At 40.7% G+C, this 26,488-nt stretch overlaps 1 protein-coding gene across 9 annotated transcripts in view; it reads right to left on the minus strand.

Annotated features, from left to right (window-relative positions):
- Positions 1 to 26,488, minus strand: part of hspg2 (heparan sulfate proteoglycan 2) — a 95,038-nt gene that overhangs the window by 8,916 nt on the left and 59,634 nt on the right. For 5 of the 9 annotated variants that reach the window (XM_046869200.1, XM_046869198.1, XM_046869201.1 and 2 more), the window contains 38 exons: positions 24,224 to 24,283; positions 22,814 to 22,927; positions 20,932 to 21,093; positions 20,650 to 20,772; positions 20,381 to 20,542; positions 19,680 to 19,802; positions 19,326 to 19,484; positions 19,109 to 19,225; positions 18,796 to 18,948; positions 18,572 to 18,714; positions 18,270 to 18,347; positions 16,068 to 16,203; positions 14,680 to 14,834; positions 14,301 to 14,430; positions 13,381 to 13,524; positions 13,097 to 13,231; positions 12,475 to 12,656; positions 12,174 to 12,378; positions 11,528 to 11,707; positions 10,996 to 11,159; positions 10,716 to 10,911; positions 9,921 to 10,100; positions 8,687 to 8,947; positions 8,328 to 8,490; positions 6,650 to 6,747; positions 6,258 to 6,524; positions 5,967 to 6,079; positions 5,439 to 5,586; positions 4,883 to 4,999; positions 4,759 to 4,776; positions 3,072 to 3,156; positions 2,206 to 2,350; positions 2,017 to 2,119; positions 1,810 to 1,919; positions 1,186 to 1,294; positions 651 to 749; positions 355 to 576; positions 20 to 264 (listed from right to left, as the gene is read on the minus strand). In XM_046869200.1, coding sequence (XP_046725156.1) covers positions 20 to 264; positions 355 to 576; positions 651 to 749; positions 1,186 to 1,294; positions 1,810 to 1,919; positions 2,017 to 2,119; positions 2,206 to 2,350; positions 3,072 to 3,156; positions 4,759 to 4,776; positions 4,883 to 4,999; positions 5,439 to 5,586; positions 5,967 to 6,079; positions 6,258 to 6,524; positions 6,650 to 6,747; positions 8,328 to 8,490; positions 8,687 to 8,947; positions 9,921 to 10,100; positions 10,716 to 10,911; positions 10,996 to 11,159; positions 11,528 to 11,707; positions 12,174 to 12,378; positions 12,475 to 12,656; positions 13,097 to 13,231; positions 13,381 to 13,524; positions 14,301 to 14,430; positions 14,680 to 14,834; positions 16,068 to 16,203; positions 18,270 to 18,347; positions 18,572 to 18,714; positions 18,796 to 18,948; positions 19,109 to 19,225; positions 19,326 to 19,484; positions 19,680 to 19,802; positions 20,381 to 20,542; positions 20,650 to 20,772; positions 20,932 to 21,093; positions 22,814 to 22,927; positions 24,224 to 24,283 — 5,504 coding nt within the window. The remainder of the gene's footprint in view (positions 1 to 19; positions 265 to 354; positions 577 to 650; positions 750 to 1,185; positions 1,295 to 1,809; positions 1,920 to 2,016; positions 2,120 to 2,205; positions 2,351 to 3,071; positions 3,157 to 4,758; positions 4,777 to 4,882; positions 5,000 to 5,438; positions 5,587 to 5,966; positions 6,080 to 6,257; positions 6,525 to 6,649; positions 6,748 to 8,327; positions 8,491 to 8,686; positions 8,948 to 9,920; positions 10,101 to 10,715; positions 10,912 to 10,995; positions 11,160 to 11,527; positions 11,708 to 12,173; positions 12,379 to 12,474; positions 12,657 to 13,096; positions 13,232 to 13,380; positions 13,525 to 14,300; positions 14,431 to 14,679; positions 14,835 to 16,067; positions 16,204 to 18,269; positions 18,348 to 18,571; positions 18,715 to 18,795; positions 18,949 to 19,108; positions 19,226 to 19,325; positions 19,485 to 19,679; positions 19,803 to 20,380; positions 20,543 to 20,649; positions 20,773 to 20,931; positions 21,094 to 22,813; positions 22,928 to 24,223; positions 24,284 to 26,488) is intronic. The other 4 variants (XM_046869205.1, XM_046869199.1, XM_046869202.1 and 1 more) reach the window with 3 other exon arrangements.

Below are 26,488 nucleotides of genomic sequence, written 5' to 3' on the forward strand. Positions count from 1 at the left end.
AAAGAAGATAAATACGTACCTCTCCGATGCAGCCCTCAAAGAACATGCTGACGTTGGCAGGTTTGGGCAGGATGTCCTTTTTCGGCACGCCGCCCAGGAACATTGCGGTGTGCACGTTGAGGCCCTGAGACTTCCCAGGAGATGACTTCCTGACTTCGGGTCCATCGTCCAGCTTCAGCACGCCATCCTGGTTGAAGCGCTCCGCTGTCACGTAGTGCCATTCGCCTAGAGACACCTGCTGAGGACTACGCAGCACTGCCTGGCCTACATGCCCACCACACACATCCATTAGATCAAATAATAATCTGGCTTTTAGCAAATATGAGCCCTAAAAAAAATTCACTATACTCCGACCTGTGCCGAGCTCATAACGAAACTCCACGTGTCCCTCCACGAGCGACAGAGCGACAAAGTCCTCCACCTTCACCTTCTTCCCGCCGAGGAAGAACATCAGGCCGTCTTTGTCCATCGGCTTGAACTCCATGTCGATGCGCAGGTCGTTGTGGATGTTAGTAAGAGGAGGATACACGATATACGACTCGTCGCCGTCAAACAGCGGCATCGTCACCAGCAGACCTGAAGGTGAAGCGTACATGAGAGTCGAAATCTCACCGGCCAGCGTTTATGCAAAACATAAACAAATCTCGTACCGCCCATGCATTTGTGTCCGTATTTGCCAAGGTGGCAGCGGCAGTCATAGCCCACGCCGCCGGGACGGTTAATGCAGGTCGCGTCCGGGCCACAAGCCTCTGAGGATGCAACACACACATACACACACACAAAATATGCTTCATCACAAAGATATCGGCTACCTTCTTGAGAACACAATACACCACAGCCCCTTGTAGCCAAAAAAACCCCAAAATTAATCAGTGGGAGGGATGTTATACTCGCTCTAATGTCACAGCACCACTAGCCAATCACAAGCACTTCTTGGCTTGTGCATGTAGAAGAGGGCGAAGAGCCCTTATCGTTAATTACATATACAACCCACCTTTATACATGCGGTTGAATATCATTCTTTTATTCATCTTGCCAAAAATAAAAATGGCTAAAGATTCTTTTAACGGCAATACTACTTGTTAAAGACCAACATTTTTCCGAGACGAAAAATCACACTGCTGATGACACTGATACCTTCAACGCATGTCTGCAAATCTCACTGTGAATTCTTTTGAGTCTCACCGGGATGGCAGTGTTCGGATGAAAGGTGCTGGCAATTGCTTCCTGTGAATCCTCTCGGACATGTGCACTTGTACAGACTTTCCCGAGCGTCTCTACACACTCCACCGTTCTGCACCACAAAACGCACCATCAAAGGGACATCCAGTATAAAATCAACCGCATTATACACTATATGGACAAATGTTTGTGGACACCTGATCAAAGAATTCAGATTCCCATTCCACATTTAGTCCCCATTCACCTTAATGATAAGCTCCACCCTTCTGGGAAGATGTTCCACTAGATTTAAGTGTGTGTTCGTGGAGATTTGTGGAGATTCATTCAGTCACAGGGGTGTTAGTAAAGTCAGATACTGATGTAGGTCAATTTATCCCAAAGTTGTTCAGTAGGGTTGAGGTCAGAGATCTATAGCAGGCCAATCAGGATCTTCCACTTCAACCCATGGAGCTCAGGTGAATTGTCATGCAGGAACAGGTTTAAGTGAGGAGAAAATATAACGCCTCCAACTTTATAGTAACAGTTTGGAGAAGACCCCAATACTTTTTTACCCCATACTTTTGTCTATATAGTATACATGCACTAAAGCTTGTCTAGCTGTAATTTGAGTTTGCAATATGATCAAACCTGACAGGGGTGATCCTTGCAGGTGGGGCAGTCAGTCACACCGGTTGAACTCTTCTCCAGATCCTTGAAAATCACTTCCTCACCCTGGATAATCAGCTGTTTAATGCAGCCTAAAAAAGGATTATGGAGTCACTGTATTAATACTGAGTTGGATCAATTCCACAGGATTCGTGTGAAACAAATAGACACACTCGATGACTTTCATACCAACAAAGCCGCTCTTGAGCTCTGATGTTTTGGCGATCATGCTGTAGTTTGGATATCCGCCCACATACAGCTCCTCGTTCAGATCCAGCCCTTGGAATTTGCCCTGGACAGATGTGACAGATGTTTGCTTGATGAAATCAAGCTTGAAAACCTTACAGTCTCTGACTGGTGACACGGCAGCAGACGTACCTGGGAGGTGCCACTGACCGGAGCTTCTTTGTCCACTGTGATAGACCCATGCGTGCCGTTACGGTACAGCTGCACTGTGTGGAACTCACCTAGCTTGATTGCAGTTGGGTAGCGGATGCTGGCCATGCCAGAGCCCACATCGAACCTTCAAAACAATAGCAAAGCAATTGTATTATTTATTTATTTTTTTAAAAATTTTTACTTAACAAAAACAAGATCAGATATTACATAGTTATGTATAAAATTGAATGTCTGGCTTTTACACTGGTTTTAAAAATCCATAAGTTTTTAGTTTGTTTTTGTTACAAAGCATTGCTCATGGTCCTGATGTCAAAATCAGTTCCAGGAAGATAATAGATAAAAAAAATAAAAAATAAAACTAAAATATTAAATATGTACAATGTCATGTTTATTTCAATTTTTTTTTTTTAGCACTTTTTGTTAAATTTGTCACATTTATATTAAATTAATATACAGTTGAATTATAATTTTTATTTTAATAAATCAGATTCTGCATATACGATTTCTGTATATACATAATATAGGAATGTATTAAAAATCTAGGGAGCTATTTTTTTTATATTTACCCCTTAAAGAAAAAAAAAAGGCTAAATACGAGGAAGGTAAGTTAGAATGGAAGTAATAGGAGGAAATGTAACAAAAACTTGATAAAAAAAAAAAATTATTATATTATATATATTATTATATACACACACACACACACACACACACTTCAGGATGTATGTTTAAGGAACACTTCTAGATAGTTTTAATAATCGCTGTACCTAGTTTGCTGATTGTGTTGCTTTTTTTTCCCATACTGATACAATGAAAAATATCTGTCCTAAGACCGATGTCATCCCTACCTGAATTCAGGGCGACCACCTACAAGGCCGAGAGAAATGAAATCGGCCCCCATAGCCTTCTTCTGGCCGTTATACAGGATCATTCCTGAAGGAGAAAGAAACCTTTTAGAGGAGTACATGCATCAATGTAAAAAGTAAACCCAGACAGAGCAGAATGTATTCGGATTAAGCTGAGGGGGCAAGTGCCATGCTGAGGGGCTCAGCAGGGGGCAGTGTGTGTGAGCAGAAGCTCAGGTACAGTCTGTAGTGCTGAGATTTATGCCAGTCAGTGGCTTCATGAGCAGCATGCCAGGGCACAGGCCATAACTCAGCCATAGGCACAGAGGGGTGTAAAGGCCATGAGTGCATCGTGGTGGTCTGTGGCAATATCAGTTTATGTCTCCTTCTATAGAAGTCAAATGTAACACTCTGCACATGTTCCCTCTTAACTCACTCCATATGAGCAGAGCCAAGAATTATGAACTGCTTTAGGTCATGCAACAATATCATGCACCAGGTATATGAGGATATAATATTATTGGTGACATTGATGTTAAATTCTAATAAGATTTAATGATTTTAGCCTGTGGATTACTGCATAAGCTGCATTATGTATGTAGCTATATATATGTACGCATGTATTATGTACATAGACCATTATGTAATCCATCCATCCATCCATCCATCCATCCATCCATCCATATTGGGTGGCACAAGGAAATTTGTATTTGCAGCAATTGTTCGGAGCCAGTGTGACCTTGTTTAAAACCCCTTGCCATTAGTTATAATTGAGCAGTGAAGCGGTGAGCAACGAGTGTTCGCTGTAAAACCTTTTATAACAATCGTGATAATGTGAGTGCGGCATAAAGGGAATTTCTGCGTCATTTCCAGTCACGATCGGGTCCCGTCTCCTCAATTTCGATGGAGTGGCGAGGGCTCCTCACGATGGGAGCTTGAACCGCCTCTATATTCTCTGGTGTGAGGGCTGTTCATACACCAAATAGGGACTTCTTTTATAAAGCAGAACCTGTTTTTTCTAAATTATCATGTTTTACAATGAAAGCACCGCTCCACTGCTCCATTATAACTAATAGCAAGCAGCTTCCCACAAGATCGAACTGGTTCCAAACAATTGCAGATGCCCCATGGACAATCGATTTCCTGTGTCGCTGCACCACACTGTGTATGTATATATATATATATATATATATATATATATATATATATATATATATATATATATATATATATATATATATATATATATATATATATATATATATATATATATAGTGGTCATCTAAACTTATTCAACCAATTGTGCTGTCAAATTGTGTCAAAAACCAAACTTTAAGAAATACGTAATCGCTAATATGTTACATCATCATGGAAAACATGCAGAATTCTGCACTGCAGTGTATACAGCAGGCGTGAACTCAAACACTCAGGTGGGAACTCAAACATCATCATCATGCCTGTAGGTGAACGAAATGTGCAGCTTGTACAATCCTGCAAACAAATCCCATGCTGCACTCTCTGTACTGTGCGGCATCGCAAAATAAATAAATAATTAATACAGCGATCTCTCAGTAACACACAGTACAGGGGTGGAAAAGCAGCCAGCGCCTCTACGGTGCCCACGAGAGGCCAAGAGGAAGCCCTCTAGCAGCGTGTGTTCGTGTGCTCACACTCAAGAGCGAGGACTCACCGGAATACAAAACGAGACCTTCGTACCAACAGGGAACAGAAGAAAGGTTGAGTTTGTAAACAGAACACGAAGCATTTGATTTATTCTTAAACCAATACGAGGGCTTATGAAGACAGATCCTTACCGTCCACGTTGTCTGGCCTAAAGGTGATGTTAATCTTGAACGCTTTGTAGGAACTTTTAATGGTGGGAAGCCTGAGGTAGGACAGAGGCTCCTGACTAAAATACGGCATCACTCGCTCTACAAAAGACAGCACAGAAAGAAAGCATCAGGAAGATGAGACAGCTCATACATTCATTCTTCATTTTTTTTATTCTAGTTTCACCAAAAACACTTCTGTCTCCTTTCTGCTCACTAACAAGACTGAGACTCATGAATTCCCAGGTTCACCCAGAGAAAATGTCTAGAGCAAACAGTACTAAGATCAATTCTTTAGTGTTTTATCTCATAACTACTAGACTGGCAAATATATTAAAAGTAGAAGGTCGCTTAGTCTCCTACCAGCATCCAATAATGCATAAAAACCCCCATAATTGCTGCTGTGCTACTAGCACTCATTTGCACCATATGTATAAATCTGAAGCACCACTTCACTCTGGGGTACAATTACAGAGCAGAGTGAGCTGACCAAAGACAGCTGAGCTGAAACGCCTACCCTGTAATTAAAAGCCAGACTCACCGTGCACATTGAGTTTGGTAAAAGCCTCCACTTTGCCCTGCTTGTTTGATGCCGTACACACATACGTGCCAGAATCTTCGTGGCTGACGTTAGGGACGGTGAGCACATGGGCGTCCTGGAAACACTTGGGTGGGAGTTCGTTCTCCCGCTAAAAGAGATTTATGTTCGGTTTTGAGTAGAAAGTGTCTAAACCCTGAAATATGTACGTACACCAATCAGGCATAACATTATGGCATTATAATATTATGACCGGTAAGTAAATTACACTGCCGCCTGTTAGCGTGTGGGTTATTTATTAGGTAGCAAGTGAACATTTTGTCCTCAAAGTTGACGTCAGAAGCAGGAAAAATGGCCCAAGGATTTGAGCGAGTTTGACAAATTGTGACGTCTAGACGACTGGGTCAGAGCATCTCCAAAACTGCAGCTCTTGTAATGTTGTGCCTGATTGTTGTATATACATATGGCTTTCAGGTTATACTGACTTTCAGTATTTATGAAAGGTGGAATTTGCATGCAGTAAGGAGTTACCTTTGACCATGTGATGTTTGGAACGGGATACCCGGTGGCAATGCAGGGGAAAATGGCAGTCGAGCCCACGGTCACTTCTTTCGTATCAGGCTGAGCGGCAATTTGCGGCAAAGCTTTGAAAATACAGTCGTGTATATTGACGTTAGGACTCGACAAACGTGTCATTTATGAGAAGAAAATCCTAGATAACAAAAATCCTGGTGTGTGCCTTACAATAATAAGAACTTCTATACCAGATTTGTAATTATAACGATATAACCCACGATAACGCAGAAAAATCAGTTCGCATACACTGGATGTTAAGGACCACTTGGGTTTGAACCGAGCCGACGTTGTTGGTTGCGGTGCAGCGGTACTGCCCGGCGTCGACCTCCATCACGCGCTCGATCCTCAGCATGGCCCCTTTCACCTGCACATGATCAGGCAGCGGAGCTCCCACTTTACTCCAGCGCACCGTGGGAACCGGGTCGCCCTCAGCATAGCACTCGAACTCCACCGAGGTGCCCACCGTGACCGTCTGCACCGACGTACGCACGTTAATCATCACCTTGGGCAAGGCTGTAGTGCACAGAAACACTCACGTCAATACGCAGCGTGACAGATGGATTTCTGCCATATGAACGTCTGCCAGGATTCAATCGAGGTTACATGCGATCGCAGCGGGAGATGCGACGTGGACCGACCTTGAATAGTGAGCTTAGCGGTATCCTGCGCCTGGCCAAACAACGTGGTTGCTCTGCAGATGTACATTCCCTCGTTGCTCTTTTCCAAGTTCTCGATCCTGCCAAAAAAAAAAAAAAAAGGCCACTGACTTGAGAAACAGATTTGAGAACCTCGCTTCATTAGTACACACTGACAGAGTGTGTGTAAGTTTATTCTTTAGATACAACATTTCTGATGATCTGGTGGCCAAAATCTAGTGTAACATCAGAACATGGTGATTTGGCATTAGTTGCTGGTGGAAGAGTGATGGGAAGTAGATAATGGTGCACTGGAATGGAAGTGGAAAAAACGACTTTTTTTTTTTAAACATCCCACGTTTAGTCCCGTTTTCTGTTATAATAACGTCCACTCGCCTGGGAAGATGTTCTACTGGATGTTGGAGTGTGCTTGTGGAGATTTGTGCTGACTCATATATCATCTGTATAACCTTGTGCAATTGTACATACATATTCCATATTGTGCCTCACACACATCGTACACTAATATAACATCTCATATATGTTCATACAGTATGTTTCTATATATTTTGTGTTTTTGCTCACCAGCTTCCGCACATTTTGACACTGCCCAGAACCTTTATATTTATTTGATGTACATATATCCACTTATATATTACATGCTGTACATTTATTTGCATATTTAGCATGAATGTGTTCAATAGGGTTGAAGTTAAAGCTCGACAGCAATAAAAGACTGTAGTAAAGAACACTACTTATAATCACACACTCCAGTGTTCATGTTAGTTCTCACTCTCCAGTGTTCTGTATTGTTTAAAGACTGTTATCACATTCTTGATGTCACCCAAATGAGGATGGGTTCCCCTTTTGAGTCTGGTTTCTCTAAAGGTTTCTTCCTTATAACATCTAAGGGAGTTTTTCCTTGCCACAGTCGCCACGGCTGCTCATCAGGGATAAATGCACACCATTCACCTTAACTGTTAAGGCCTGAATCAATAGACTCCAAGAAAAAAGTCGGAATTGCGAGAAAAAAAACTGAATTACCAGAAATAAACTCAGAACTCGGAATTGTGAGAAAAAACTTGGAATTGCAAGGAAAAAATTAGGCAAACGGAAAAAATTTTATCCTAGTTTAAGTGACAGGAAATTTTAAAGCTACTTCATCCAAAGACCCTATACAGTTGTTTAGGGGAGAGCTACATATGGCTGGAAAGGTCAAGTGTCCCAATACTTTTGTCCATATAGTATCGTATATCATTTTCATTTTCAGCATATAAATATAAAAAATATATATATTTATATATATAGTACTTTCTGGTGTACTTTCAGTCTTTCCTCTGAGGAATTCATGTTCATTTTCATGGCAACTAAAAAGTTTAGCCGCTCTGATGCACTCTTCATGCGGGTCGGACAAATAAGAACATACAGAGCGAGATACCACGTCAGCGCTTCGAAAGCGTCGACAGCTGCCGTACATCTGGATTCATACCGAGTGGAAAAATGGAGGCTGACAATCATGGATCATTTACAGCATATTTCATAGTCACGTGCCTTCTAGATCACAGCCACGATACGGTGGATGTAAAACGTAATCAGCAACACGTGGAAGCGAAATTCGGAAAAATTAGGTTGCTTGTGCATAAACATCTTCGATGCATGAGAGATTAAAAGCATGGCCCACCGTAGAACTCCATCTTTGATGTGATGATTGTGTGGAAGTGTTTCTCCCTCCTTCAGCCACTCCAGAGTGACCTCGGGTCCTCCGCTGGCTGAGCATGTGAACTCCACCGCACTGCCCAGAGCCTTTACCTCCACCTGGGGGGAGACGCGCACTGACAGTGGCGCTACACACACACACACACACACACACACACACACACACACACACACACACACACACACACACACACACATTCATCACAATGGGATTAAACCGAACTCCCTTCACACATCCTTTCATTTCAAAGACCTTCAAGATCTCAGTGAGATTGCTGATGGACACACTGCATTTCTGATGGACCACCAATCCAAACTACTCACATCGTACAGACACTTTTGCAACCGCCTCGCTCCTGCCCACTTTGTTGCTAACAACACACTTGTAGCTTCCAGCATCGCTTGGGGAAGCTAGGTTGATCTGTAGGTCTCCTCCCTGCACCTCAACCCGAGCAGGCATGTTTCCGTTCACCTTGCTCCATTCGAATTGCATCGGTGGTGTTCCATGTGCAATACACTGCAGCCTGATGACCTCGCCGACTCGCACGGCCACGTCGTCAGGCAGAGTAGTGGTGTACGGAGGCGCTAAAACGAGAATCGTGGTTACGTGGTTAGCATAAAAAAATCAATTGGTTCATCCAACTATCATTGACATTATAGTCAATGCACCCAATAATCACATTCAGTGTCACATGACAATTCAACATTAGACTTAGATATACTTTACTGATCCTGTGGGGGATTATTGCGTTACAGCAGCAGCAGGTTACACAAACAGTAGTAGAGGAGAAAAAAAAAGAAAGAAAAAAAATGTAATGAAATAATTGTAACTTAAATAAATAAATACAATATTGCAGATGAAGCAACACTGCCAATTCAAAAAGAAAGAAAAGAGGAAGAAATGAAACGCGGAAATTATCAGTGTATGTATGTGTGCGTAAAATGACAGTGAATAATGTAATATGTATAAAAATTACTATCATCATCTGTTGCATAGAGGTGAGTCATTGTACAGTGCGATGGAATACGGTAGGGATGATTTGCTGAAGCGTTCTTTTTGACAGTGAAACTGAATCAGTCTGTTGGAGAATAAACTCTGCTGCCTCTGTATGCGATCATGTAGTGGGCATGATGGATTTTCCATGATTGACAGGAGTTAGTGACCTGTCGTCCCTCACTGACTCCAATCTGTCCAGTTTGTGTCCGATTATGTATTCGGCCTTGCGGATGATTTTATTGATCTTGCCAGACTGATAAAAAATTTTTCCAGCATCCTGCTGCATACATTGAAGGATCTGAGCTTCCTCAGGAAAAAAAAATCTGCTCAACTCCTCCTTATACACAGCGTCGGTGTTGGTCCTTCAGTCCAATCTGCACCCAAGTACTTGTAGTCGTCCACAACCCCAACCTTCTTATGATGGTAACGTTTGGTAATGTGATGGTAACGGGTTTAATCACAGTTTTACCCTTAACCTTTAGCACAATTTCTCTGATTAGCTTCTACCAAAAATGTCATAATGGCCGAATGTCTTAATTCGGGGGGAGATTTTCTACTCACTCTCGACATCCACCATGACGGTGACTTCGCTGGTGCCCATGTCATTGGTGGCGTTGCAGATGTACGTTCCAGAGTCCTGTCGTCCCACACTGGGTAGGATCAGTTCATTATTAACTATCTTATGTCTCCACGGAAGGGGTGCTCTAAGCTTTGACCAGGTGATCACGGGTTTCGGGAATCCTGGGAACAACAAAACATACACACACACATTTCTGTTTTTGTTTTACAATTGTGAATGAGTTGAGTGAAAAAAATCACGACTGTACAATAAATATGATTCTAGTTTTCAACAAAGACAATATTCATGCTAAAGGAGTTGTAATGCTGCAGCATGAGTCAAGAGATTCAACATTTAGGATTACGGAAATCATTTCAAACAGAGCTTATTAGGAAAATAAGCCTTAGTCTTAGTCATCGTAGAGACAATCTTGAGAAAATCGAGAATGTGTGCGGGTGACTTTTATGATTTCTATAGTAACAATGCAGACAGGGTTTTGTATATCAATGTGAGCAATGCTCTCCATAATCTAAGCCTAAGCTGTTCCATCATTTAACAAAGAAAAACCCAATTATTTATATCTGAAGCTTTCTGTGTGTAAATATTTTCCAGAAGGATTCTCCAGTTATAGTGCTGATCTTAACTCCAAGGGGGAAACTGTTTATAGCTGCAATACTTCACTTTCTTTGATTTGCACTGCACTCCTTGCAGAAGATACTGTAATATTCACTGTTAGTTGTTGCGATTCATGTAAGAAACTGGCTTTGTTTATATTACAGTGGAAGGTCCATATTTACCATGGGCATCACAGTGTAGAACTGCAGCAGCCCCCTCCACTACAACCAGCAGAGGATCACGCGCAATGGCACGAGGCGCCGTTGGCACCTGGTCTCCACCTTCTACAATCACCTCGACCCGGGTCTCTGATCTGCCCTGGCTGTTCTGAGCTGTACAAATGTATGTGCCACTGTCCTCAGGCCGTGCAACCAAAATCTGAAAACAAGAACAAGGGGAAAAAACTGATAATAGGACTGCAGTAGGGCACACAGAGAGGGTACAATTTACATCAATATGAACCTGCATGACTGCGTTGTACTCCTTGGGAACAGGGTTAGGGTTATCCAGTCTATGCCAGATGACAGAAGGTTGAGGCTCTCCAGCTCCCTGGCACTCAAGGAAAATGGGTTCACCAACGTTTACTCTCACTGGACCTGTGGGTGTCACATTGGCTTTGGGAAGTTCTGAAGGGGGCAAAGAAAATGACAGAAACAGGGAATAAGTTGTAGTGTTGTATATAGTAATGTATATAGGGATTTTTGATGGAAATGCATGAATGGTATGGATTGAAAGATGGATGGTTGCCTGGATGCATAGATGGATGGATGGATAAATGGATAGACGGATGGATGGAAAAACTGTGTAGACGCAAGAATGACTAAATCAATTCAATGGTTAAATATATGAAAGGCTAGATTAATAAATAAATGAAAGGACAGATTACTGGTCAGATGAATTTATGGACGCATAGTTGAATGGATGGTTATATAGATGGTCAGTTGGATAGCTAATAGCATAGATGGGTGTGTGGACACCAAAATGTTCAACTCACTCTCTACATTCACCCTGACGGTGACTTGGCTGGTGCCCATGGGGTTTGTGGCTGTGCAGGTGTACGTTCCAGAGTCCTCTTGTCTCACGCTCTGTATGACCAGACTGTTATTAACTAACTGGTATCTCAACGGCAAAGGTTCAATGCCCTTTGACCAGGTGATTGTTGGTTTGGGGAATCCTGGGAACAGGAAGCATCATTATCACACACACATTCCAAACAGGGCTTTTAGAACAATAAGCTTTAGACTTCAGAAATTTTTTTGATCATATTATTCTAGAGGAAATGAATTTTTTGTATCCCTTTTCTTATATTGCTGTGAAAGCAGACTGTTATGACCAATGCTTCCCATAATCTAAGATGAATAATAACCCGATTCAAAGATTTAACATCATTTAACAAAGAAAAACCCAATCATTGATATGCTGAAGCTTTCTGTGAGCTGATTTTTCCAGAAGGAGTCTGCACTTATCATCTTATTAACTTTAAGAGAAAAACTGTTTCTAGCTGCTATAGGATCAAGTTCATTTGAGTTCACTTTCTTTGATTTGCACTGCACTTCTGGCAGCATAAATGTACTGTTAGTTGTTGCGATTCATGTAATAAACTGGCTTTGTTTATATTACAGTGGAAGGTCCATAATTACCGTGAGCATCACAGTGTAGAACTGCAGCAGCCCCCTCCACTACAACCAGCAGAGGCTCACGCGCAATAGCACGAGGCACCGATGGCACCGATGGCACCTGAGCTCCACCTTCTACAATCACCTCGACCCGGGTCTCTGATCTGCCCTGGCTGTTCTGAGACGTACAAATGTATGTGCCACTGTTCTCAGGCCGTGCAACCAAAATCTGAAAACAAGAACAAGGGAAAAAACAGATAAAACTACAGTAAGGCTTAATACCTTCACAGGGAGTGTATATTGATTTCTTTAGTATGATATGAACCTCCATGACTGCGCTGGACTCCTTGGGATCAGAGGTTTTGAGAATCATCCTGCGGTTGTTATCCAGCTTGTGCCAGGTGACAGATGGTTGAGGCTCTCCAGCAGCCTTGCACTCGAGTTTAATGGGCTTCCCAACATTCACCCTCACTGGCCCTGTGGGTGTCACAGTGGTTTTGGGAAGTTCTAAAGGGAGACAGAAAAAAAAACAGTAAGAGTGAATAAATTCACCACAGTTGTGCTGTTGGTTGGATAAATGCATGGAAAAATTTATAAATGAATGTATAATAAAGCAGGTAGTGCTGATTAAGTTTACATGGATAGTTGGGAGAATGGTTAGGTTTGCCTGGATGCATTTCAGGGTGCACGAATGGATAGCTAGATGGATGAATGATCAAGTGGACGAGTGAATGGACTGTTTGATGGATGCATTGATAAAGGATGGTTGTCTGGATGAACAAACGTTTGTATTCGATAGATCAAGTAGATGTATAAATAAATGAGTACATAATTTGGTGGATGGAAAAATCAGATTAATGTATTTATGTATAGATAGATGGATTGTCTGACAGATAGAGATAGATAAAGATGGATTGGATTGTTCAAAGATTATAACGTTATCATACCTCTGACAATCAGAGATGCAATGCTGTGCGTGACTCCGTATGGGTTGCTGGCTACACAGCGGTATGCGCCCTGGTTTACTGGCTGAGCACTCGAAATAGTGAGCACTGAACCGTCTGGACTGACCTGCACATTATCTACAGTAGGACAATGACATGTAAGTATGAGCATTTAGAACAGAATACACATAAGAGCATCTACAGTGTCCAAATAATATAATCGGTCTAATAGGAATAAATACTTCATGGCAATCTGTAATTGTTACATAATCAAAGCACTTGTTTACCTTGTAAAGGCTGGTTGGTAGAAAGTTTCCACTCCATGCGCACAGGCTGAGCTCCGGCGTGTAACCGGCACCTAAAGCTGGCCGCCTCGCCCTTGTACACTATTATGTTGTGGGGCTCAATGGAGATGATCGGGCTCTGGTGACCTTTTCCCACAGGCAGAGCACAATAATTATTACACAACTGCCCATACTATACTATATTATTATATAATATAATAAAATTAAACGCACATGTAAAAAAAAAAGTCTGTAAATCTCATATAAATAGAATAAAATAAACCCTTTCTACAAACTGTGATACTGTAAATACTGCATCAGTTCACTTAGTTTACAGTCCTGTGCTGTTTTATGTTTATAAGGATATGCCATTTAAAGCTAGCAAACTAGCAATCTTTGTTAACGTGCCATGGTCTCTTCTGTTACTGTATTTCTATTTATCTCAGAATTGGTCTTCTACTTTTATCTGCTACTTTATTTCTCAAATTATTCTCTTTTCTATTGATGCAGTCATGCTGAAGAAGCAATTGGCATAATTTCCTCTTAGCCCAGACTGTAAATCAATGTCAAGCTTTCAGTCTAGATCTCATTTTCCAGCACATATTCCTGACACATCCTTATGTACCATCTTATCAAATTGAAGGACAATTCTTGTCCGAGGGACAATTTTTGTCTTTTTTTTTAATTGTTGTCTAAAGCAGTTCAGGGATTAAGAGGCCTTGCTCATAAGCACAACATAGGCTGTCTGAAAGTTCATAACATTTTCCATTTACTAGCAGAGAACCTTAAGCGGAGTAAATGTGTTTTTTATGAGCCTGGATGTGAGCTGGAAAATGTAAAGTGGTTGCCTGTATAAAAAAATAAATAATTAATTAGAATTATAGTGCTCAAGATCGATGCGCTGGTATGAGTGAGGTGCTTACGGACGGCCTCAGAAATAACGGAGACATAGATGGAGGTTTGGCGAGGGTTCGAGTCATTGTCCACCCTGCAGATATACTCTCCAGAATCTTCCGGGGTCGCCTGAAGAATGCGCAGCTTCGATCCGACAACCTAAAACATACACCCAGGTCTAAATGATTGCTTGGTAAAAGACACTGAGATAGAATGATCTCCTTATCCAGAGCTACTCACAGTTATTAAATGTATACACATGAGCAGTTGATAGTTAAAAGTCCAAAGAGTGACATCTTGGTAATGTTGAGATTTGAACTCACAACCTTCCGATCTTAAGTCTAACATCTTAACCGCTAATCGACCACTATCCCAAACCTGAACTGAAAAAAAAAAATATGAACAAACCTCAAACTTAGTGGAGAGGCCTACAGCGTTGGCTCTGCTCCATGTGACAGAAGGTGAAGAGTTTCCTTGGTCGACGCAGTTCAGTTCCAGCGTCTCTCCCTGCAACACAGTGCTAGTTGTGCTTTGGATGGTCACATCAGATGGAACGATTTCACCTAGAAACAAATATTTGCAAAATGGTTGAAAATCTGTAGAACACAGCTGCCTTTTGTTAGAGTTGCAACTAATGAAACATTCCTTTAGACAACAATGAGATTGCAATAGATTACAAACACATTACTGACCCGTAGAAGTTGCAGAGCCACTTGTGTCCATGTGAAACACATTCATTTGTGAAATACCATTATGAACTAATGAGACTCCATATTAGTGTACTTGTTTTATGACATATCCTGTAAAACCGCATAATAATTTTTACTGTGCACTGTGTACCACTGTGTATAGTAGAAATGGCAATAAAAGACTCTTGACTTGAATAAACTCTTTCACTTTTCACCTTTGCCCCAACTAATTGCCAACACTTGTGGCCACAACTTCAAACAACCACGAAATCTGTTCATTTTAATGTAGAACATTTGCACCATACTGACTGAATTAGTACAAGCAGACCTGTTTCTCTCTTTCTCTCTTTTTCTTTGTCTGTCTGTCTAAAAGCAGGTCTAATATACTGAACCAAATTTGCATATTTACAAATATATATTTATATATACTGCATATATACATTACAGTATACTGACTACAAACCTGGCCCAATCAGAAACATTTGGAAATATTAAACTGCCTTTTAATGTCACAAAATTATGATTATTAGTATTAGCAATAAAGTGCTCCAAAATTATTAACATCCTTTAAAGTGATTATTCAAAATGTATTCATCTCTGGTCAGAGCTATGGTGGATTCCAGACATACTAGAGGTGAGATATTAATACTCTCAGTCCAGCACAGGGCTCAGTGTAAACCCACTTTAGAGGCCATATAGAATAGAAGAGATTTTTGGGAGGAGAATGCAAAAACCATTTGGACAAAAGAAGACCATTCGAAGGTCAACACAGACAGTAACCTGGGCTCAGTTGGGCTCAAGTGGCAAAGCTACTCAAAATAACCTGCTGTAATTAAACATTCGAATTTAGTACAATTTCCTGTACAAATAACGGAAAAGACAAATAAAGCTCATATGGACTTGCCAGAAAGAGTTAATATGATCGTATAGACGGGCCACACAACGAGAAGGATGGCAGGGGTGCCAATAATTTTGACACCGCTGTTTCACAGCTCAAAATTTCACTCATATTTTTCTTCTATATTTAATTTTACCAATTATTCTTCAAGACCGTTGCATTGTTAACAGTGAACTGTTATTCCCAAAAATGCCGTTTTCCGTTTTTACCTTTAAGCACCGTAACTTCGATCACAGCCTCGGAGGAGCCAATGGAGTTCGTACCGATGCACAGATACGTGCCGCCGTCAGAAGGCTTCATGTTGGGGATGAGCAGGGTGCCGTAATCAGTGCGTTCCACACGAGCCTGGTCAAGTTTGGGAGGAAATTGAGTCATTATAAAACAGTACCAATGTCTCATTTTCACACTTACCCTTTTTCTATTGCGACCAATTCGTAATGTTCTGATTCTTACCTTGTATCAGCTGATCCAGAAAAACACACTATTGTACTCGTTTAATAAACAGATTAGTGTAGCAGCTGTAGAAGCACCTGCATTATTTATTTGCATAATGTTTTGCTAAGACTAACTGCAATGAATTAATAGCGTTATTAATAGGGTTGATTAGACATTTCAAGTGACAAATGTGATCATGTGTGTGAGCTGTGCATTGTTAGAAGCTGCTAAAGAAAATCCCACAACAAATCCTACAGCTTTCATAATTTTCTTTCTAATTAAAGTAGTATTGAATTTATCATCAGAATCGCACAATATGGACAAAAGTATTGGGACACCAGACTTTTCCAGCCATATATAGTTCTTCTACAATTTTAAAGATGTTTAGTGCACCCAATTCTATAGAATGTGCTGAACTAGTTAAAGATCTTGAGTGTCCTGCAATAAATCCTAATGCTGACTGAACCCCAGGCCTCCTCACATCAAAACCGGACTTTACTTACACCCTTGTGGATGAAGGATCACAAATTTCCACAACCACACATCCACAACATCCTCCTAGAAAAGTCGAGGTTATTGGATGGTTATTGGGATGTTCAAAAAGTACATACCAATCTTATGGTCAGGTGTCTACAAACGTTTGTGCATATTATTAAATATTTAATCCTGTCAAGAGCACCGTCTTCTCTATTATCCTCCCAAAGGAGCAACAGCTACCAACTTTCAAGCAAACCAACTTTCAAGCAACCAGGTTGCCTGTCGTATCAGAAAGCCCCTCCCCCTTGCACATTTAGCCTTATCTACAATGTGTTAATGTCTAGCTATGTAAAATTTCTTGCTCACAAAGAAATTAGAACGGAACATTTGTGACAACCATTTGTTATGTTTCGATTTTCGCACAAACATGTCTGACTATGTATATTAAAGCATACAGAAAACGTTAAAAGAGCTGGCGTGGGCTGTACAAATTCCACAAACGTGTGTAATTGGAAATACTTTCCTGTGTCTGGATCCGGAACTCCAGTTGACGACCCCTGTCCTAGACTATACCTAATAGACCTCATATAATTTTGCCACAAAGCTTGATGCATTTATTAGACCACCATGAACACGCCACACCTCTAATTCTACATCACTTGTCATACCTGCATTACCAAGTTAAAGCGTGAGCTCAGAGATGTTCAACTTAATGAGCATCTCAATGCATTCGGCCTGGGCTCCCATACACACACACACACACACACACACACACACACACAAAGCAGATACACCCAAATCATAGGCATACCTACGACTGTGCAATGGGCATAACCCAAAAGCAAAAGCAACACATTGTACAGAACAGCTGTGAAACAAGCTACCTGTATTGTGATATCTATTCTACTCATAAAACGCCTTGGTTTGATAAGTATTCATCTTCCCCCATTTTCTGTAGCCCCCCAGTACAGGCAAATGTCGCAACCTGGAACTAAACCAGACTCGATTACGATTAAACAATATGTCACGAATCTACAAAATAGCCATCAAATAGTTTTGGAGCAACATTAGAAGTCACGTAATTGAATTCAGTCCAGCAGTGTGTAGTTTCGGTGTCTCAATATAATAAAGAAATTTGTTCTGTAAAAGGGATTAGGGATTGCAGACCCAATTGAACGTCATCCAGTAAATATCAGAAAAAAGTATTAAGAGAATTATGGTTCGTATGATGGGATATTTCACAAAGATCCATTGAATATAATCCAGTTCCAGGTTGCAACACTACAAAACATGGAAAGGTTCAAGGGGAGGGTGAATACTTTCTTAATAGGGGTGTACAGGTACCTACCCCTATTAGTTTCTGGTTAGTAGATGATCTGTAAGTCAAATTTCATTAAAGCATGCACTTAGTAGACAGCAAGCTAGGTGAGACATGGTGAGATATAGTGAGACATGGAGGATGGACTGGTGTGAGACAGACAGCGGACAGATGGACAGACCTGCATTTCGTCAATACGTCTCTGCAACGCATCGAGACTGTTGGATTTAAACTGATGGAAACCGTGAGAGGGAATGGCCTGAACAGACGTCAAGACAAGGGATGGAACAAAAACAGAACAAAGGAACCCAAAAAGGGAGAAACAAAAAAAAAAAAAAAAAAAAAAACAGGGAAAGAGATTAGACTGTCAAACCCCCGAGCAAGACCAACCGCATAACCCGAACAAACAAGAGTCGATGCAGATGCGAGATAAAAAGGGAAAAAAATAGAACAGATACTGGTAATGAGATGAAAAAGTCTAACCTGAGGAGGGAGAGTTCCACCTCGCCTTTTCCAAGTCAGACCCGGGCTGGGAGAACCTCCGGCTCTGCAGTAGAGGCGTAAAGTCTCACCTTCGTGAATCTCCACACGTTGCGGGCTCACCTGCACGTGAGGTAAACTGGCACCTGTAATCAAATCAGATGCTTTATTTACATTAGATCCAAAAAAAAACTTCCGTAGCCATAATCTGGTTGTAATCTACATACTGTGGACGTAAAGGACCGCTCGGGCTGAATGTTCTCCGTGTGTGTTGAAGGCCCTGCAGGTGTAGTCGCCCTCGTCAGAGCGCTGTACGGAAGGGAAGGTGAGAACTCCACCTTGGATAATGGCGCTGCTGCTGATTCGGTTCCCTGGACCTCCTGATGGGTTCAAACGTTATTAGTTTATTGCATTATGACAATCAATGGCACAAGTGATGAAGTTTGGAAAGAAGCCTGTGAAAAGTGACACAAATTGCTTGTAAATTTGTAAAACTGAAACTAGATTTTTGTGTTTTTCCTTTTTTTCCTCCCGTCTTACCCGTCCACTCAACCGAGGGAGCCGGGTTTCCAGTGGCTGTGCAGCGGAACTCAGCGCGTTGGCCCTGCTGGATAGTAATCACAGGCGGTTGGATGGTCACTCTGGGCCATGCCACTACTGCGGACAAAAAGCAGCGTGAGGAACGTTCCGGAATGACGGCGTGCACAAGATCAAATTCTGTTCGTTCTTTAATTGTCTATACAATTAAAGCCTATACCAAATGAACTCTGGACATAGAGGACCAGTCGTGCTGCATGTTCTCCGTGCGTGTTGAAGGCTCTGCAAGTGTATTCGCCCTCATCAGTGCTCTCTGCAGAGGGGAATATGAGAACTCCGTCTCGGATGATGGCGCTGCTGCTGATTTGGTTGCCTGGACCTCCAGGAAGAGAAAATATGTCGCCAAGTCACAACTTTATGGCCCAAATTATCAATACAAATATTTTGTAGTGTTATTTTTTTTTTTTATTTAAAATCACATCTTTTTAGTTAAGGTATGACTTTTAATCTCCAGATGTACATAATATACGATTTTGTTCAAGAAATGAAACATTTTATAACATTAATTATTTACCTGTCCACTCAATAGAAGGAGCTGGGTTGCCAGTTGCAGTGCAGCGTAACTCAGCTCGTTGGCCCTTTTTGACGGTGAGCACTGGCTGGTCGATCGTCACTGTAGGCTTTTTCTCCTCGACAGCTACACCAAGCAAAAGCAGTTTGTAATATGAAGGGAAAAAAAGGAAAGCCTTTAGCCTAGATAATTGGACTTCCAAGCAAGCATAACATTGGCCTGGGCAAGCACCCCAGAGATGGAGATTTCACTGTGGGTTAGCTAATGAATATATACGATTTGTCCTGCTCCTGACGTACTGTAGCTCGCGTGAATCATGATTTTCTATTGGCTCGCACGGTAAACTATCCGGTGCCAAACTTAAATTGTTGGAAGGACCACCGAAAGGAGAATTTCATGCTGGTTGAAGTATAATTAAGTATTTACTTCATTTGGAAAACATGCTGCACAAAGTGCTCCTTCTTCTCTAGTAGTGAGTTCAAATATACTGTGTGGTCTTCTGGCATGAGTATAAAGTCCCTTAAGAATATTATTCAGCCCAAACACCATTCTCTACTGTTCATGCTTTGGCTTCACAAGTCTTTTCACTACACATGGGCACAGTAGAAACCAGTGCGTACTGTAATTATTTAATTGCAGTGTCTGAACAAAACAAATTTGGTCGACTGCGTGAGATGATGTTTTTGGTGAGTTTTTGTTTCTACCGGATGAACCGAAGACGTATAGGACAGCCCGGGTTGCATGTTCTCCGTGTGTGTTGAAGGCTCTGCAGGTGTAGTCGCCCTCATCCGAGCGCTCAACGGATGGGAAGGTGAGAACTCCACCTCTGATGACAGCGCTGGCACTGATACGGTTTCCTGGGCCTCCTATAAGTTACAATTCAATATCCATTGTCACTTAACGGAGCTTTTTTTCCTGATTTAAATTTTCCACCACACTATTAAAAGTTCCTGATGTTTCTTTGAAACCGTACCTGTCCATTCGATGGAAGGTGTCGGGTTGCCAGTGGCAGTACAGAGAAACTCAACACGTGTGCCTTGTTGGGCTCTGAGTACAGGTGGCTGAATTGTGACTGTGGGCTTCACCGCTTTATCAGCTACAAGATAAAATAGCATTTAATGTCTAGCGATTCCAATTACTAGATGAGAACTGTGTTTGCTTTATGATGCAAATAACTACACCGTTCCTGTCAAGACAAGGCTGCAAAACATACCATTTGTCATTTGACTTGTATGATTAGAAACTAATTTTGTACCAGGTGAACTGTAGATGTAGAGGGTCGCTCGAGCTGTTTGTTCTCCTTGTGTGTTAATGGCCCTGCAGATGTAGTCGCCCTCATCAGAGCGCTGCACAGATGGGAAGGTGAGAACCCCACCTCTGATGATGGCGCTGCTGCTGATCTGCTTGCCCAGACCGCCTGAAAGTTACAATTTCAATTTTGTAAAATTTCTTAACTTTAGGAATGAAAGATTGTCCCTAAAAGCATGTTTTTTTCTTTCTCTAATCTACACTGTAAGATCTTATCTACATAATTAGAGAGGCTTCCGTTCAACTGAAAATCTTGCAACAGGGGATCACCACAGGGTTCACTCTCCTGTTTAGCTATCCTCCTTTATCATTGCTTCACTGACGACACACATTCCTCCCTCTACCTTCCCTAAAAACCTAAGAATCTGGCCGAAGTTAAAGACCATCTGACTTCAGCTATGCTTGACTTTTATTCACAATTTCACTGAGCACCAGATCCTACAGGTTAGGACGGTTTTGGCAGCAAAAGATGGATCACCACAATACTAGGCAGGCGATCATAATGTTGTGTCTGATTGGTGTATCTTCTTTTTCTTTCTGCTTCTCCCATTAGAGGGCGCCACAGCGGATCCATACCCCCCTGTCCTCTACATCTGCCTCTTTCACACCAACTACCTGCATGTCTTCCCTCACCACATACATAAACCTCCTCCTTGGTCTTCCTCTTGTCCTCCTTTCTGGTGGCTCCATCCCCAGCATTCTCCTACTGATACACCCCATGTCCCTCCTCTGCACATGTCCAAACCATCTCAATCACACCTCCCTCACCTTGTCTCCAAAACATCCTACATGCGCTGTCCCTCTAATAATAATAGTGTATTATAATCTTTATTTGAAATAGTGCCTTTTAAAATAACATATCAAAGCACTTTACAAACATTTAAAAAGAACACACACACAAAACAAGATAAACATCATACATGCATCACCTGAAAATTATCCTGAAAAAATGTTTTAAGAGCAGCTTTGAAGACACTACAAGATTCAGCCTGTCAAATCCAGTCTTGACTACACCCTACCTATCTACCTGCTGATCATCCACCATATGTCGCTTTCCCTTTTCAGAACCTTTAGAACATTGCTGATAACATCCTGATGTTCTTTCAGGTGTCCCCCCATGACCGAGGTCAATCCACCAGCAAAGATCACCTTTTGCCTAACAGGTCTCAATAGGTTCTGCACCACTAGTTCAGAGGAAGACACCTGCCCACCAACCACGTTCGTCTATGAAATTTAAAACTTGGCTTGTTCTTGATCGAATTGTAATGCAAAATATCCTCGCTTTAGCATGTCTTGGTTCTGTACAGTAGTGGAAGGAACATTCGGAGGACCTCAAACAGCCTCCTCAAATAAACCACCCCCACACAAACACAAGCCTTTGATTATATATTTTGACAAACATATTCCACATCTGCACTTGTTCAGATAAGAATGATTTTTGTGCCATTCTATTTCTAAACATCTCCTGGTTGCGCTTTCTCATAATTCAAAAGTTCATTTGAAGTTCTTATAATGAATGTTTTCATAGTTCATTCTGGATTTGCAGAAGCCACTTAACCCTTAACCCTGTTATTGTTGTACTTGATTACATTCAATACAGATATATATAACATCTAAATATATTTACACCATTTGTAACTACCACTTAATCATCTAATATATTGTCTTTACTTTGTTATTTATAGTTTCCTTTTAACTAATGCACAATATTCGGAGCAGCCGATCAGGTTTATGTTTCAATGCAAGTTGTATTCTGTATAGAACTATGTCTGTGAAATAAAAAAAATCTTTACTCTCATATATGAGGATTTTCAACACTAGGTTCTTACCTGTCCACTCAACTGAAGGTGGTGGGTTGCCAGTGGCGGTGCAGCGGAACTCAGCACTTTGGCCTTGTTGGACCGTGCGGACGGGTGGCTGGATCTTGACCGATAGTTCGCCAGCTACAGTGAGCAAAGACCGGTTAATCTCGTACAAGAAAGGTAGAAATGTCATAGATCAGAGAAAAGATGTGAGGGGTACTAGGAAATATTTGGAAGCTTTGGCAGGTGGGAAGTGTCTTGCAGGTTCCGAATGTCGCGCTTATTCGGAACATTGTGATGCCTCTAAGGAGCTGAAAGGAGTATCTAAAGTGAGCTAATAAATTACTAATACGATAATATGAGTGTTTTTATACTTAGTGTAAAGATGATGGGAGAAAGGTTGAGTCAAATCAGCACTTAAAAATTATTTATCCAGCTGAGCGATTGAGGTTTAAGAGCCCAGAAGTGGCAGCTCAGTGCTGCTGGGATTTGAATTCATGGCCTTCTGATCTGAAATCATCAAATCAGGCTGACCAACAAGGCTATATGAAAACGATGAAAAGTGCCAAGCAGGGTGAGAGCCAAACAGCCAGACTGCCATTCGGTAGGCATCAAGCGCCAGAATCCATCTTCTGAAATTCTGACATGGCATAGAAGGAAAAGTAAGACTATGCTCCTGTGTAAGCTCAGTGTCTAGAACACATATGCTGCCATACTTCTTATTGATGCTAATTTTAGAACAGGAGTATCGTCGGCATATGGTGGGTATACGTGTAAGTTTTTGGTGATGAAAAAGATTGTGATATTTGAAGCACGGTGGTGGATGCCCCATTTATGCATCCAGTATGTATAAAGCATGTATATAGTTTATGGGAGATTCCTCTCTTCTTATTTTACCATTATATGGAATGGTATAAATGTGTTACACACAATAAGCATTTATATATTATTATTAATGATCTATGAGATCTTGCATGCTTTTATGTCCACATAATGGTATACAACAGAAAGAAATCTCCCAGTGGCAGAAACATGAAATCCTATTGGACTAACAGCCAAAAGCTTAATAAAGTCAAGTAAGTACAACATGTGCAAGTCACCAAGTCCTTGGGGAACAGGATAAAAGTATGTGCTGTATTGTTTAATCCAGTGCATTCTTGAATACTGGAATCTGATTGGTCAGAAAATGGTGACTCATTTTCTTTGAAAGCAGCTGTGATTCAGGTTCAGGTTGCACTGCACAATCATTGGGGTATATCAATGCACGTTTCTGAAACGACTCATTTGCCTGGACTTGGATGATGGACTGAGCTTGCACAAGCATTACTTGAGCTAGTCGAGTCATGCTAACGAGGAAATGATTGTTGCATGCAGAAGTGGTGTAGAGAGACAGAGAGGAAGTCCACCACTGGGATGGAGATCAGCATGTAGACTTACGCTGTCTATGTCCTTCAAACATTTCATAGGCTGTGAAAAACATCTCAGCCTTAGTTCCGTCTGTAAATGGTGGACATGTAAAAACACCGAGAGGTAAGTCTCCAGAGCAAGAGAGGAAAAATGGGTTCTTAGGTCTTCCCAAAAAATCCAAGAGCTTTTAAATTCGACTCTTCTACTCATTTTCAAATCTCAATCATAATAAATTATATTTTAATTAGATGAGTAGAAGAAATAAATAATACTTTCTATATATGTATATGACGACTAATATTGATCCCATCTTATACATATATAGATATGTTCCTCATTACTTTTAAGTAAAACCATAAGATGGGAGCATAAGTGTAATCCCACCATTCTAGTGGAGATATTAACTATAAAAAAAGCTCTTTCCTTCAAAAGGTCTATATGCATAAATTATTTAAATACACACTATATGGACAAAAGTCTGTGGACACCTGACTATAAGATTCATGTGTGCTCTAAATCCTATTCCACATGAGCTCTTTTAATAACCCACACACTTCCAGGAAGATGTTCCACTGGAATTTGAAGTGTGTTTTAAATAGCCACTCACATGACATCACTTCATTACCATAAACTGTTTACATGCCATTTTTGCATCTTTTCTAAATTGCTGCTATTGCTCTTTGCGCAACATTTTGTTTACATTTTTGTTACTGTTTACGTCTCTTTACAACAGGTTTACTGGTGGAGCTATTTTTTTTTTATTTTGTGTTTTGTGTTGTCTTGCATGGTCCTGTGTTGTCTGTCTGGAATACTTTTGTCCATATAGTCTAGTTCTTAAGTCATTCATAAGCAAGGGGATGGGTCCTTTTACTCAAGTTTTACTAAGACTTCTTTAAGTACATCTAGCAGTCAAAGGATTCCAGGTCCATACTAAGGTAAGAAGGATTTTGTATAAGTTATCCAAATAAATAAAATTCGACTTGGAAGATGACCTTGACCCAATGCGGACCAGAGTACACAAACATACAGGTGCTCACATCTGTTAAAACCAAGTTAAACAGTTAACTTTTGCCAGCTAGGATTTATATATGCTGTGCATATATACATACCCATATATATTCATTAGCCAGCAAACGAATATATATATATGACAAACAGTTAACAATAAGGAAACCGTTAGCTATGGTTAGCATTTGTTCGGTTGGAGTGACGAATGCTATTCTGCCGGCCTGTGTTTTCCATCCTGCTTCTGGTGAAAGGAATTTTGGGCAAAAGGATATGTACATATAAAGATAGAAATATAATAGGGGCAGAAAAAAAAACCTCGAATATTCATTATTCAGATATTTTCAGCAAAAGAGAGTTCAATTTTTGGGAATAAACATAAAAAAAATCAAAACGTTAAGGTAACAAAATTAAATAAAATTAAATAAATAAAAGCAAATCCATTTAGAAAAACACAGCAAGAGGAAATTGGCCGTAACAAAAGTAGGGAATAAGCACACAGGGAATGTTCAACATTATAAAAACATGCTGGTTAGTAGAAAATTATATGGAATATGCTCCACACACAAACACACACACACACACACACACACACACACACACACACACACACACATGCAAGCGCACATTTTTTCTTAATACAGCTTGTGACTGATCTCAGTCTATCCAAGTTACAAAAATCTGCCTTCACATCATTCGGTGTTCATTTTGATTTCCTTTTTTTAATAGACGCATTTATTAGAATTATTTATACATTTATTTCACAGATGAGATAAATAAAATACACAGGAAAATGAGCATTTTACTTTTTTTGGTCCGAAATTAAAGCACCGGAAACAATTTTCGTACAAAATTAAATACACAAAAAAATCTAAACCAAAACTAGAAAAAAATAAAATAATGAGCACCAAATCAACTTTAAAAACAGAAGAGGAAATATATATATATATATATATATATCTGCCTCATGATATATGATTAGATTAATAACATTTAAATGATAAAGGAATAAAACCCAGAAATCATTCAGAGAATATTAAAGTATAAAACAAAGCGTCTTGATACAAAAAACATTGGGTGATATTAGAAAAACATCTGATGTAAATGTGATTTACAGTCCTAGTGGATAAAATATTCATCCTGCTGCATTGGATATAGCACCATTAAAAAAAACAACAACATTCATTCATTTCAGTTGTACAAAAACAGTAGTGATCACATGGTTTCCAGTGGTATGAGCTGAAACGGTTGCAGTCCTCAAGTCCTCCTGGCCAGCAGACTTTCTTAGAC

This window comes from Silurus meridionalis, chromosome 16 (genome assembly GCF_014805685.1).
Source record: "Silurus meridionalis isolate SWU-2019-XX chromosome 16, ASM1480568v1, whole genome shotgun sequence".
Taxonomy (NCBI): Eukaryota; Metazoa; Chordata; class Actinopteri; order Siluriformes; family Siluridae; genus Silurus; species Silurus meridionalis.